Genomic DNA, 14,509 nt, shown 5'->3' on the forward strand with positions numbered 1-14,509 from the left:
GACAAATGCAGCTACCCAGCCTACCAGTATTGGCATATGTAGCATAGGTGCTCTTGAAATAGGAGAGAAGCTTCAGCATTTCACTGGCACCAGAGGGTTCCTATCTCTTCCTCTCTATTTCAGCCCCCATCGCCATCTTATGTCAGACCGGCAGCCCCATCAAGGGGCATGACTTGTTACATGACAGAACAGCGTGTGACTGTTACCTGATCCAGTGTAGGAAGCCTCAGACATTTAGGAAGGGAAAAATGGTTTAGACAGAGAAGCTCTAAGGGAAGCTAGCACTCGGGAGGCTGTTTACGGCAGAAGTCAAAATATTAAACTAGCATAATGGTCACTTCTGTACAGAGACTTGCAGATGAAAGCAGTAAGGTCTTACGCAAAATGAGAGTTGCAAGGAGAGCAGTATCAGACCAAAGGAATAAACAGGCAAGGATTCAGACATGTAAGAAGAAACGCTCAAGTACCAGAAGTCTGTGTGATTCTTATCCAGTGTATTAGTTGTACTAGTAACTGAAACCTCTCGCCCTAAAAGCCCTTTTTAATTCACTACATCCCTCAACTACTGTGGTTACAACACTACTATCTACTACATGAGACCATGAAGCAAGTACTAAAAATGTATGTATTCTACAATGACTATACATACTACATTCCTTACTACACATATTTTTCAGATCATTCTTACAAAGTCAACTTACATCACTATGCATTTTGCTGATATTTAAAGCATGGTTTAAATATAGCAGGTTTGGTAGATCAGAGGTTGGTTCGTGTAGGCTTTCCAAATCTTTCTTGTAATTCACCTGGAAAGAGAATTCAGGTTACGTACAATAAAGATTAACAAAATAATTCACAGCTTTGTATTACAGTGTGGCCGTCCAGAAACAGAAAGCGCTAAGCGCTTGCCTGAACAATCTCTACCAGCCACTAGATGGTACTCATTTACTATTATTTGGAAGAAAAGGAAAAAATAAAGGATTCATTCTGCTGAGCAAGTATATGGAAACCAGTCAAACTTTTCCTCAAAAAAGACACAACAAAAATCACACTTTGTATGACTTTTCAGACTAGAAAGGAATTAATATTTTTTCTTTTTTTCTTCTCCCTCCCAACCCCAAAAATTTAAATCAAGAGTGAGTTTACTCATTTTAAACACTGTTGATTCTTGTTCTTTTCCTCTTGACTCAAGAATTACACTGTCTAAATTAAAAAGCTGTATATAAAATAGTTCAAGGGAAGTGCTCCTGGATATTTTATTTAATACAGATTGCTTTCAGCAAAGACAAGCAATATAGTCACCAAAGGCAAAAGAAAATCACTTAATGAAGTAGCAGAAGATAACTTCCTATCAGCTATAGTACGATTTTCCATACTTCTCATAGCTGGATGTCCATATTTACAGGAAGAAAACCAGCCACCTTACCTATCTTGGATGACAAATCTTTTAAACCAATACCTTTAGTTACCTCCAAATACGCATTGTGTTCTTCACGTGATTTAGGCAAACTTCAAATCAACAATGCTCAATTGCATATCTCTTAATAATAAGTAGTTCAGTGAAATTTTTTTACTAAGCATTTGGATTTTGGAAACAATTACATACACTCTTGGACCTCTCCCAGAGCCAATCTCTCCTGTTCCCGTTGGGTGGTGCCCCACACTTGGGAAATGCTGGACTAAAGAAAGAAGGCTTGTCTCCTGACTACCTGGGATCATGGCCTTAAAGAAGACCCCACATTTTTAGCATTAGACACACTGTTAAATACATCATCCCAACAGCATTATCACTCAATACATGTTTTCTCCAATTTGGCTCCAGGAGCAGGCACCCATTACTGAATCTAGTGACTGCTGCACTTTGTAATACCATTCAGAAGATCAACTGGCAAAACAAAGTCTAAAAGACAGACATCCAAATCTGAGCTATTCATGCAACCTCTTTTTACAGCCACTGGAGAAATGCCAGCACTTCGTTCCTCTAAAGACAGGCATCTACAACAGGTCAGAAGAACTGCCCGCTAGAGCTGTTTATTTCTTTCCCAAATACAAAGGGACTGAGTACAAGGCCAATAGCTCAGAGTGAGCAGTCATACCTTTTGTCACAGAAATTTAAGCGAGATGAATCTCATCCAAAATGGTTATGAAAAACTCTGCAGGCCCTTGGAGAAGGTCTTTGTCAGAAGCAGAGGAAGAAATAGGTAATGTGCAGTACCTGCTATACAGACACACTGTATAGCTGATACTGCTGCTCAAAGTAATTCTTCAGGTGGGAAAATAAATTCTTTTTGAGAAAAAATGTTAGGTTTTTCAGGATGTAAATGCACATAAAATACAAACTGAATTCACTTACATCGCTTGCCAACGTGGATGCAATCCGTGCTTGCTTGAAGGAAGCACTGTCAAGAGGATTGTACCGGTGGTTCTTCATTTCCTTACTGAACTGCTCTTTGTATTTCACCTTCCACCAGAACAAACATATCTAATATTAACGTGTAGCACTTAAAGAAGGCACAGAGAAGTCACGCTACAAAGGAGCTTATTAAGAGAAACTACCTTATCCATAAATCTTTAAACAATGAAGATGTTTAAAGAAGCTCAGTTTAGCCACCCCGTGATTGTCTTGTGCTGGCTTCAAAGTAAGTTTTGTTTATCAGCATTTTACTAAAATAAAAATAATAATTTTAAGATTGTTGTATGAAATTACTAGTGCTAAAGGATTTATAAAAAGGAAACAGAAACAAAACCATATGACTCACCTGAGTAATCAAATAAACCAAAACTGTTTGATTAGCAACTAATAATCTACTCACTAAGAAACATTCACATCATAATTGACATTAAAACTGTATTTTTAACAAAAAAAACCAATTTCTACGATGAATACATTGTATAACTTCTAAAATAAATCACTTGCAAATTTTCCAGCCACTTCAAAGTGGGAAGTCAGAATCAAATTTCCCACTCGCCCATCTTCCCACCACCATGTCCACATGTCACTCACGCTGTGCTAGGCTGTCACCAGAGCCCCCAGGTCTATTTTTAATTCTGCCAGAAATTTCCCATGAGACCCCGAGGAATCTCTGAAGTACAGTCCCTTTCTGGGGACAATGCCCACCTCATTACAGTGTTAGAAAGCATAATTAAATTACTTTCACTCTCTTTTCTTCTTGTTCAAAAGAAAAAGGGGTAACAATAACATGTAAGAAGAAATGAGCAATACATTGATGTTGAGGCAATGGCATTAAAAGTAAATAAATCACAAAAATTCCATAAAAGATGCTGAAGAACCGAATACAGAATCTGAAAATACGGTATCGAACAAACAGTAAATCTCCCTCCTTTGCCCCCCTTGTTACTCGTGTACATCAAACATCTGGAGACACTGCACACATGCCTTGCTTCTTTCCAACAGCTGGGCATAATGGAGGAGAATAAAGTTCAGCCTGAATTATGCTGCTTTCATGATTGTTAGTCAGACACCTGATATCTGAGTCTATGTAACATCCATTATAATTTACCATGCTCTGCGTTAAATAAATACGTGGCTTTTTCCTTACTTTTTTTTCATTATTCCCACATGAATGTCTGATAAAATGGCTAAACCACCTCAAACAATCTCCTTCAAAAATTGTTTTTTTCTCAGCTTTAGTTGTGGGAAGAATTTTCCCTTTCTTTTTCAGTTCTTCCTTGCCTCAAAAGACTCTCAACATGGTTTAGCTTACACAACCTCATTATATTTAGCCACGATGTCCAATATTTCATTAATCAGGATAACAAGAAACTAAAACTAAGCCACCTAAACAGAAACTAACCATCTATGTTCAAGAACTATGTTATGATTCCAGCACTTACATTGATTTTTCACAGGAAATAAATTCTAAAACATTGTTACTTTTAAAGAGAAACTTCATCTGAACACATGATGAACTTCATAATCTACCACACTAATTCTAGAAAAGAAAACTCTACTGCCTTCTGGTAGATTCATCTGGTTCATATTGTTTGATATTTGCCTTGGCTTTGGATCAAGTGCAAAAGCATGTATCTGAATACAAAGACACTGCTTTTGTCAAAGGCAAATCCACATTCTGTACAACTAGTGAAGGAATAAATCAGAGAATTTTCTCTTTTAAAAGGTATATCCAAAACTTGCCTTCTAATAAAAATCAGGCAGTGCTGGAATATGTGATTAAAAAAGCCTCCAAACCCAGGGATCAAGTCAGCATGGTGAGAAAAACCGTCTTGTACGCCTTGGGCATCAGCTCACATCACAGCAACATCGTGCACAAGAGTTTAAACATCCAGCTATTGCAGGCTGTCTTCTGCCTCACCAACAAATGACCACAAGCTGTGCACACAGACCAAATGCACAACACGGTCCTTGATATTATTGTTAAGAGTGAAAGCATCAGTGCCAAAGCAACCTTTCCTCACAACTGGCTTGCCATCTTCCAGCTGCAGCCATTTCATGCCATTTTGAAGATTTTTTTAGCCATACATTTCTATCTAGAGATTCCAGCACTCCATCCTCATTAGTGTCACTTCACATAACTGCTACTGAAGGGAAGAGTGGGAGCCAGTGAACCCAGTCTTCACAGGGCTAATGTGTCCCGATGCCAATGTGCAGGAAGGTCCCAAATTTAAGGAGCCCTCCCACCAATCCGACTGTAAATGTTCCTGCTGTGGTGAGCGATGTCTCGGTACCCCTAGGCCCTGCTGCCTTGTCTGGCTGCTCTGCTTATTGCCTTTGCTGTCCTCCCCAACACCACCACACACATCGCTCTGGGGCAAAACGCAGGCTGCACAGTAATATCAGATGGCCCCAGCAGCATCTCAAGAGCACTTCCAGAAGTAATTTAACTTTGACTTCTCATAAGGGATTCGTAGCATTGAAAGCTACACATGCATTCACTTTCTCTTTTATCGGTATTTTCCTGTTTCTTTCTCCCTTTTGAAAGAAAGCGTGGGGTGGGAGAGGGAGAAAGAAGAGCAAGCCCATGGATGAGTCACTGTGAAGTAACACACATGGTATTTATCCTTCTTTTAAACAGGAGAAAGTTATGAATGCAGTTTAAAGGGGAAAAATACGCCCAAGAGAAAGGGTTGTGATTAAAAACAAGGAAGAAAAGTACTTCATCGATGATTTCTAAAACATCTGAAGGGGGGAGGTCTTAGCAATGCTATAGCACAGTGGAAGAGCAAACAAAAAGTGGGAGTAGAAATGACAGTTGTTAGTGGAAGCTTAATTACAAATTTCATCATTAACCAAAAGCTTTACTTTAATGAGTGTTTGAAACAATGGGTACTTATTTACTGTCTTAATTGAAGTCTTGTTTGGGTTTGGTTTTTTTAGAGTATGTAGTGGGGTTAATCTAGAAGAAATGTGTGGAGGTTGTTCTCTAATTGTTGCTGAAGAGCGAGCAGACTTTGCAGGCTTTAACACAACAAGATCCCTGAAAAACCAAACTGGAATTAAATAAGGCCTGGATAAACAAACTTCTCATCGGCCTTGCACAAAACCTATAAAAGTCAGAATTGCAGCTGGACAGAGCAGTGTCTTTTGAAGCTTTGCAGCAACATTCCTAAATCAAATCTGTAGTTCAAAGCTGTTCACACAGGGAGTGTTCAGTTTCAGAAGTGGATGACATCACCCACTGTTCAGATTTACAAAGAAACTACAAAAATTGAATCATTCAACCACTGGGATACCAAGATGAAGCAAACATTTGCAGCTAAAGCATTTCCTCATGACCATATGAAAACATATTTTTTTAAAAGTAAAAACTTGTCAGAATACATAGATATTGAAGAAAATGTAACATAAAGAGTTAAATTAAAATATTGGTTGCTAAAAGCACTAGCAGACTTTAAAGAAACACTGAGAAAATCCTAGGCTCTTTGTGTTGTTACTGATAATCTCAGATGAGGTATGTTTTGAAAAACATTCTACCTTTAACAATTTTATCCCTGAAACAATAAGCACCAGATCCAGTACAAAATACAAATATCCAAAATTATTCATGATAAAACCAATTATTGAACACTATAAGGGACAACAGCAGCTCTTGAAAAACCTAATAAAATGCATTAGGAAACATAAACAAGAGCTTGTTTTTATAAAAAACACAAAAAATAACCCAAGTTATACAATGTACATTCAGCAAATTGACAAGCTTCATGTTTTCACAAGGGCTAACACAGTTTCTGTTTAAAATTTGGTTTAAAACCAACAGAAAGGGGTTACCGCGTGCTGTGGGTAAATATACTAGTTCTGGGAGCTATTATTTTTGCTGCTGCTGTTGTCAAAAGCTTTGTTAAAGAAAAAAGGAGAGAAAAAAAAAAAAAAGAAGGGGGGGGGGGGGGGGTACACTGATTTTGTAGAGCCTTGAGTGCCAGTCAAACATTAACACTATTTTCTTCGCTTTGTTTGCCTTCCTGCTTGCCTTGATTGCTTTCTCCCTTCGTTACACCCACACTGCCTGACCTCTTCTTGCTCCTGTTCTCTATACTCCCTAAATTACCTACCCATATGCACCACATTAAAACATGTTATCATCTTCTCTTCCCATTACATCCATCAGAATTGTCAACTTTGCAAATTTACTGTGAGGGTCAAATAACTAGTATTTCTCTGCATGTTGCAGCTTACAGATTCATGCTATAAAGGGAGATTATCAACTTTCAGCACAAAAAGTTCATAATGCTCCCATTTGCTGAGAAACAAATGGAAACCCTAAAAGCCAGAAAGTCTGGAGACAATAAAGAGATCATTAACTTTACTATTTTTTAAATCTTGTAATTGTTACAAGCCTGCTTCGTGATCTTTGCATGAAGAGGACTGACGTGACTGACCCATATTTAGGGCTCTTCCTCCCCTACAGCACAGGTGCAATCCTCATCCTGCCCCACCACGCTGCTCTTTGGACACAGGGGTCATCTTCATTTTTCTGTGCTCTTGATTTACGATCAGTGTGTCCAAGTGTTATAATGATTCAAATAATATATAAAAACATTAGACAACTCATGGTCACTGCCCTTCCTTCAGAGGAGGTGGGGAATTGCTGAGTGCAGCTCCCCACTGCTGAAAGCAGCCTGGTATTTATAGCCTCCATGCTGCCATGCTGCTGTATGCAGATGGCTGGCAGCAGAGTAGCGGGCTGAAGCACTGCTTCCCTTTCTAAAAGCACGTTCCCCATCACACACACTGCAAGTAGCCACAACAGTGTAGAAGACTGAGGAGAGGACAAGAGAAGGAAAGATCCCAAAACGCTGGATCCAGGCCCAGTGGCTGCAGAGTTTGGGCCACCAAGGTTCAGTAAGAATCTCCTTTACAAATAAGCTGTAAGCAAACTACATTTTGTCAACTGCTCCTCTCTTCCTGCCACACGTTCTGCACTACTTGGACTCTCTTGCACACCAAATGTTCTCTTCTGCAGGATTCTCAACTAGAACTACTGCCATCCCAGTCCCTGGCAGTGAAGAGACTCTACTATAAAGCTTTTGCAGATGCAGCACGCATTGTCCACGAGAAAAAGCACATCTAACAAAAATGAGATGAAAAGTGCATCGATGAAGCTTCTGATGCAGCTGGCTCAGCATCAGCCTGCAGGACCCCATAATCCAGCTGGTATTTTTTGATTGTTGCAATTGTTGGCCCATAACCTCAAGTGTACCAGGCTTGGTGAGATGGAGAGGACTATTTGAAAGGGATGCGCTTTAGTCCCATTTGCAATGACAGGCAGCTGCAAACCCACTAGATTCTAAAATAGGATACAAAGAAAGGAGTGTGTAGACAGCCACTGAGTAGAAATAAAGGATACCACACACTGAATTTAGATACAAACCGTTTTAAAAGCCACTAAAGGTGTTTGCTAAATGACAGACAGCTCTCTTTCCTGTAAGCGACACCCAGGTCTAAGCAGCATCACACTGGGTCTTCCTAGAAAGCACAGGTTGACTTCTAAGCCTGCACAATGCTATACACAAAAGAATCTCTTAGCATCTCTTGCCATTACAAAATGGATGAAAGAGATTTGGAAAACACACATTTTGATTCTGAACATGTCATCAACAAAGCAATAAATCTTCATGTATTTTCTTCTTTTTCCATTTTTGCAGTATTAATGCTTCAAAATTGATGATGATCCAGCGTGAAAATGGTAATCACGTAGCAGACATCTAAGGACAATGGTGATAGCAAAAGGAGCTCAACCTCTTGCAAACAGACACTGCACTGTTTTGCAGCTTATTCTCTGACACTTCTCATTTTATGCTAGTTCTAGGGAAGATGTTTACTGTCTAGACAAATCACAAGTATTTGTTACACAATATCGACTTTCAGATTGTTCCAGTGTATACACTACTACATTTGGGGTTTTTTCCCAGTTCCAGGAAGGCTGACATGGCCTTCTCCAGTCAAAGGATGCTTCTCCCTCCTACAGGAGGGCAGAACTTGTTCTGGGTTTACAAAAGCTCTATGTGTAGCCTGACAGGATTACTAGCAAGGATTATGCAAGGCACTGTTAAAGAACTATTCCAGAAAACAAGAAAAAAACCACTGAACTAAAACAAACAAAAAAAACCCACCACCAAACTAAAAACAAACAAATGAACAAAAACAACAAACAGGTCAGCAGTCAAAAATCCCTTCTCATAATGTCAGGCTGATCTGTAGTAGTCTTATAAGTAGAAGACTCATAAGAGGAAAAGTGGGAATATTTGTGTTTCCAGTTTTTATTTTAGTTATGGACTAAAGTAATCTCTCTTTTCTTTTCTTCTTTTTCCTTGAGGTTAATATATAACAGAAAGTAGTACATAAAAGGTTCAGTTTCAGGGGGAGGGAAGGCGGGCGGTTTACATGTCAGGCCAAATTCAGATCTCATTAGCAAGCAGTTACACAAAAGACCCCAGTTACTTCTGTGGGATTAATCACAGGGTAAGGTTCCACTCAAACTGAATGAGTAGCAAAATTTGCCTCTGAATTACATACAGTTAATATTTCAGAAATACTAGATAATCTGTATAAATATACAACATCTCCATAAGAGATGAGTTGTACCAGTCCACGTTAATTATATTTTTGCATAAAAATGTATATTGTTTCCTAAGAATCTTAAATTCACTAGTCAATGCCATAATATATGAAAAGTTTGAGAACATAATTTTCATGCAATTAGAGATAATCATCTAAAAATCTAAATATTTTCTTGCATTACTAGGAATGAGATATCTGAATGAAGACATTGTAAAATGACAGAGAATCTTACTTGGCTTAAGAGTTTTGAAACTCCTTTAGCATGTTCAAAATCTGGTCTTCCAAGTACAGCAGGTTCCTTATTCATCTCTCCCCTTCCCTTCTTGTACTCAGCCTTTAAAAAATTAATATGAATCACTATTAAATTATTTGCTTCTGTTTTATCAAGAGAAACATAAGCATTAAAGCTAGTAGAAAAGTCTCATTTAGTGATCTGCATTGACACCACTGTTCTAATCAGCTCCAAAAAAAAAAGCCCTTCTCAGGCTTCAGCTCCTTAACAACGTGGTATTTAATTATTGTAGAACACAATGCACAGCATTCACAAAATTCAACTTTAACCAAATGCATAGCTTAAGCTATTAAGGAATATTGTTCTCCCAATCAAGGCAGAATGAGTTACAGTGGCTCAGCATTTCTTATGACAGGGTATGCAGTTTACACAATAATATTTGTAGCAGCTGAAAATAGTCTTGAAACAAAACTAGGCTGAGGGGCAGCTTTTTTGAAACTTAAGGTCAAATTCCACTCTTGGTTTTACCACTGCAATCTTGCCGGATGGCAGTGAGGTTGCATTGGTGTAACAGAGCAGAATTAGCCCTGCAAGGTCGATGTTAACATGATCTTTCCAGCTGAATTGCCTCCCATGCAAATTACTGCATTTTTTCCCCACAATGCATTAGAAAACAGCACGGACGAATTCACAATGGGTGCTCTGCAGTATCACTAACAAAATTACCCATTGCCTAAAATAGGCATCTTGCATTAGTCAGGCACTGTGAATCAGCACGAGCACATCATAACAACAGACTGAGAGAAATCGAAGTCCCAAAGCCGCTCTAACTCGAAGGAGGCTAGAACAGCAATGAGTAAATGTGGGTGTTGAACATCAGACTTAGTAGAAGTTCTCGGTTTTCAGAAAATCCTGAATATTTAAAAGGTGAATCTCAGATCTCTTAAAACTGTTTCCCCATAGGTGCCTAGTCAGTCTCACATTAAACTATCAGCAGTTACTTAAGATCTTGGCTCAGGACTTTTAATATATATATTGTTTGAATTGTCTACAATAAAATATTAAACTGCATCACACGCTGCTGCTTCTCAAACTGCTCCTTGACCTATCCATTAGCAGATGTCACGGTGGGAGGGCAAAGAATTTGAGAGGGGAGTTCAGGGAGGAGAGCCCCCATGCAAGCAGCAGTGTGTTTGCACAGCTCGCAGAAGGACAGCGGGGAATTGCATTTCCCTGTCACTGCCAGCCAAGATGGAAGGAAGAAGGGGAGTCCTGGGATGCAAGCTTCTCTTGTACTGAGATGAAAAAAGGCTTGGTATGTCTTCTGACGTGCACTACAGCATACAAGCATATGATTTATTATGAGAATGTTTATCATGACTAAAGATGAAACAAAACTAACTTCAGTAAGTTTAATGTCTTTAGATCAATGACCAGTAATTGTAAAGGCCATACCGGATTTGGGGTTGCAGGTTTCCTGCTCATAACATTTGAGAATTTCAGCAGCATTCTAAATAATTGGACTGAAATTGGAATAAAGTCTAAAAAATACAAATAAAGTAACAGGAAAACATACATCACTTATTATCTTTGTTATCCCGGTTGCTATCTTTATGTCTGGCCTGTTCAGCACTTCAGTGTATCTATGAGTATCTTGGACATCCTTCTTATAGGATACCTGTCAAAAAAAAAAAAAAAACCACAACAGTTTTGTTTAAAATAAACAATCAAAAGCGTCTGAAGTTTATAAATAAGCTTTGAATGACCTATCAACTCAGCAATCAAATCCAATAGAACTCTGCCTCATTTATTCCAACACAGTCCAGCTTGACAGGGATTATTTAGCAAGACCCACACATAGGTTAACAGGATAAGGAAGAAATTCAGAAGCATAAAATACAATATTAAAATGAAGAATGGTTTTGGTTAGAAGCGTAGCAGAATATGAAAGCACTGCAAAGACCCAAATATTAGGTTTTATCATTAAATTTCAGAGGACTTCTAAGAGTACAGAATTTTTTCTATGCCGTGCCCTTTTCTAATATAAACTAACCCCCTATGATATCATGAGCACCGCAGCCTAGCAGATTGCAGCTACACCAAACAGAAACTGTAATTCTACCACAGCGAACATCTTTCTCAGTAACAGGCAGCTGTGCAGCTGATATGTAATTCAATGACACAACTCCACCTCAACAGCCCCCACTCCCCACAACTCCACTTATCTGCCCCTTTACACAATCATGGGAACAAGAAGGCTGAGTGTTCCAGCACATGAAGTACGAGACTGAATCTTCCTGTTTGTACAAAGCCACTACTATAATGAATGGGCTCAGAAAACTTCGGCCAGAAGGCTAAACCACAGGTAGGAGAGTCCAAATGTTCTCCATTTAGCAAAACAATTGCAGGAACAGCATAGACCTCAGGTACGTGACAGAGCTCTGAGACCACAAGTGATCCTTCTTCTCCCTCTTCAGGGTCTGTAGACTTTTTCCTCTCCCTTGCTGTAGCACATGTGCCAATCTAAGCCAATTTCCAAGAGCTGTCTTACTGAATTATTCTGAATGATTAAGAAAATCATCCCTAGTATTCAAAAGTGTCTGACAAATTGAAATTTCAGGCAAAAGTTAGAGAACATAAAATGAAATCTACAGGAAACGGTATGAGAATAAGTCCTGCTTCACTGGGCAGTCTTTTAGATTTTCTTCTGTTGTTTAACACCATTAATCAACCTCTCAAGGTAATATTTCACCATCAAGAAAGTCCTCAGCTTGAAGCTTCACTTATAACCTCCACATCTAGTTCTTATTTCCTATGTAGAGTTTCACTCTGGGTACGACACAATAAATTCAACAAACTCCAGCACTCAATGACAATACATAATTTCTAGAAACGTTATTCTAAAAATAAAATTATTTTTTTAAAAAATCTTACTTTTTGGCAAGTATTTTACAGGCAATGGGAAAGTAATTTTGCATCTATATGGCTTCAGATAAGTAGACAAGCTAAACAGGCTTTCACTGTTGGCCGCTTGCCCACAAATAGATCATATAATTTTTAACCTACAATGAGTGACACACAAGTATAATCACTCATAAATAAACAAATAAAATAAATAAATAAATAGGCTGGATTAATACAGCTCCAAGTATCACCTATCAAGAAAACAGAAATTGATTCTTACAGCTTGTTTAAAACCACTGGAAGTTTTGTTTTGGTTAGGTTTATATTTCCTCTATTTTTTTTAAGGAACTAGATGTACAGACAAGCATTTGCAATTCAGGGCTTTACATGAATTTAGTTAATTATATGCTGTTCATCCTAATGACCACATGAGGTGAGGTGAAAACCACAAAGGCAGCAGAAACAGGTTTCTGAATAGCACCCTATCATCCATGTAAATCGCAAATTAAAGGCCAGCATATGTGCTCAAAATAGAAATTAGGAATGGAGTGAATTTAACAACAGAGAATCAAGAATAGTGGTGATAAAGTTGAGGAAATGTGGTCACTTATTGCTCCCAAATGACATGATCATATAGTACATGAAATAATGGATTGTGGTTAATTTCAGGGGGGAAGGGGGAGGGGGGATAAGACAGTGACAGTCCTTTATATTTCACCGTTTCCAATTATATTAGATGCAAGGCCAATTGCTATAGCTTTCCCGGAGTGAATTATTATTCTTCCTGCACCTAAACCAGTATACCTATTACTTATGTCTGAGGGAAAGTCATCTAGCATTTTACAAATGTCTGCAATATATATTTGCTCCATTCTGCAGCTTGTCATACTCCAGTGAGAATAAAAATGTTATGCAGCAGAACAGTAGTTTGTCAGAGGTAGGCCAAAGAAAGAAAAAATATGTTTCCCATTTCCTGAATAACCTCAATCCCTGGATGCTGACCCCTTCCCATTGGGACAGTGTGCTGGCCTCTATTACACAGCTGCTATTCTGTTCCATCCAGTGATTTTTTTTTTTATAGTCCTCTGTTAGAACAGTAAAACCAGAGCTATTCCGAGAGCAGGGGAACAGATGTAGACAGGGCAAAGCAACCAGCTCGGTGTGTGCACCCAATGCGCACCAAGAAGATGGAAAGTGGAGAAGCCTACAAGAGAGGAGAAGAGAAAATAAAGCCTGGTCAAGCAACAAAAGAAAGGAAACATCAGAAGCACCCAGGGAAGGACCCACCTTTTATCCTGAGTTAGTTCAGCCCCTTACCAAGAGGCTCAAACCCTGACTGGAATCTCCAAGCACTACACAATGCCCTGACTCAGTCTTCACTTGAAACGGTTGCTCAGGCTCTACCAAAAAAATCACCAAATGCTCAAGAATTTCTTCTCTTTATGAGGACCACAGGTCTACGAAACATCTGCTCAAACTGGCCTTTGCATAGGAAAAAGTAACCAAGATAACTGACAACTTAGGAGCAGCAGTGAAAGACCTAAATGGAGAATTACAGCAAACCAGTGGGAAATGCAAGCGAGAAAGCAGCAGGGACAAAAACAGAAAAAAACTGTACTAACTCCAGTTTTGAAGTTTCAGATAGTAAATTACAATACCAACTAAATTTAATGTGGTTTTCTACCCCAATCTGAAATTAAAATAGAGTGATTACATTGTTGAATATTTTTTAAAAAGAACGATAATCTCAACAACAGCCATTTTTCATCTTTAATCCCAAATGTGATTACATACTCTGAACTGCCACTAGTTTTCACAAAGCTTGGAAAATATTCAGGGCTTCCGTATAATTACTAGACTGATTTTAAATAGGGCCAAACCTCCAGCTCTTATAAAAAGGCATAAGGTCCACTGAGGATAAACATGGTCTATTTATTCCAGTTGAGATTCCTGAAGTGCTTCACCTTTCGTGATGGTGCTAGTGCGTTGGAATGCACAACAATGCTGCAAGGTAAACAGATTTCTAACAATGCTGTAAAACAGGTTGTCAATCAACAAACAGAAACTTACGCTACATGATGACCCAAGCACACCTATTTTTAAAGGACTGAGACCTTTCCTGCATTTTTTTGTCTTCTCCCCTGTTCCAATTCCAAAACTATTCCAAGCTGTAGGCAATAAATTATGAAAATATGCACAAGCAGCTGTGAACACATTTTGCCCTCTTGAGATGCACACACAGAAGTCAGCAAGGAGATGGGCACACCTATCTGCAAGGGAATTTGTTTCTTGCTGTTCATCCCTACATAGTATTTTCTAAGAGCTGCAAGTCCACT

At 38.7% G+C, this 14,509-nt stretch overlaps 1 protein-coding gene across 6 annotated transcripts in view; it reads right to left on the minus strand.

The window, feature by feature from the left end:
* The window catches only part of NEBL (nebulette), a 269,278-nt gene that overhangs the window by 61,830 nt on the left and 192,939 nt on the right, over nt 1–14,509 (minus strand). For 4 of the 6 annotated variants that reach the window (XM_040591575.1, XM_040591574.1, XM_040591579.1 and 1 more), the window contains 4 exons: nt 10,846–10,947; nt 9,270–9,371; nt 2,354–2,461; nt 702–806 (listed from right to left, as the gene is read on the minus strand). The exons of the other annotated variants lie outside the window; for them this stretch is intronic. In XM_040591575.1, coding sequence (XP_040447509.1) covers nt 702–806; nt 2,354–2,461; nt 9,270–9,371; nt 10,846–10,947 — 417 coding nt within the window. The remainder of the gene's footprint in view (nt 1–701; nt 807–2,353; nt 2,462–9,269; nt 9,372–10,845; nt 10,948–14,509) is intronic. 6 annotated transcript variants of the gene reach the window in all.

The sequence above is a fragment of the Falco naumanni genome, chromosome 4 (genome assembly GCF_017639655.2).
Source record: "Falco naumanni isolate bFalNau1 chromosome 4, bFalNau1.pat, whole genome shotgun sequence".
NCBI lineage: Eukaryota > Metazoa > Chordata > Aves > Falconiformes > Falconidae > Falco > Falco naumanni.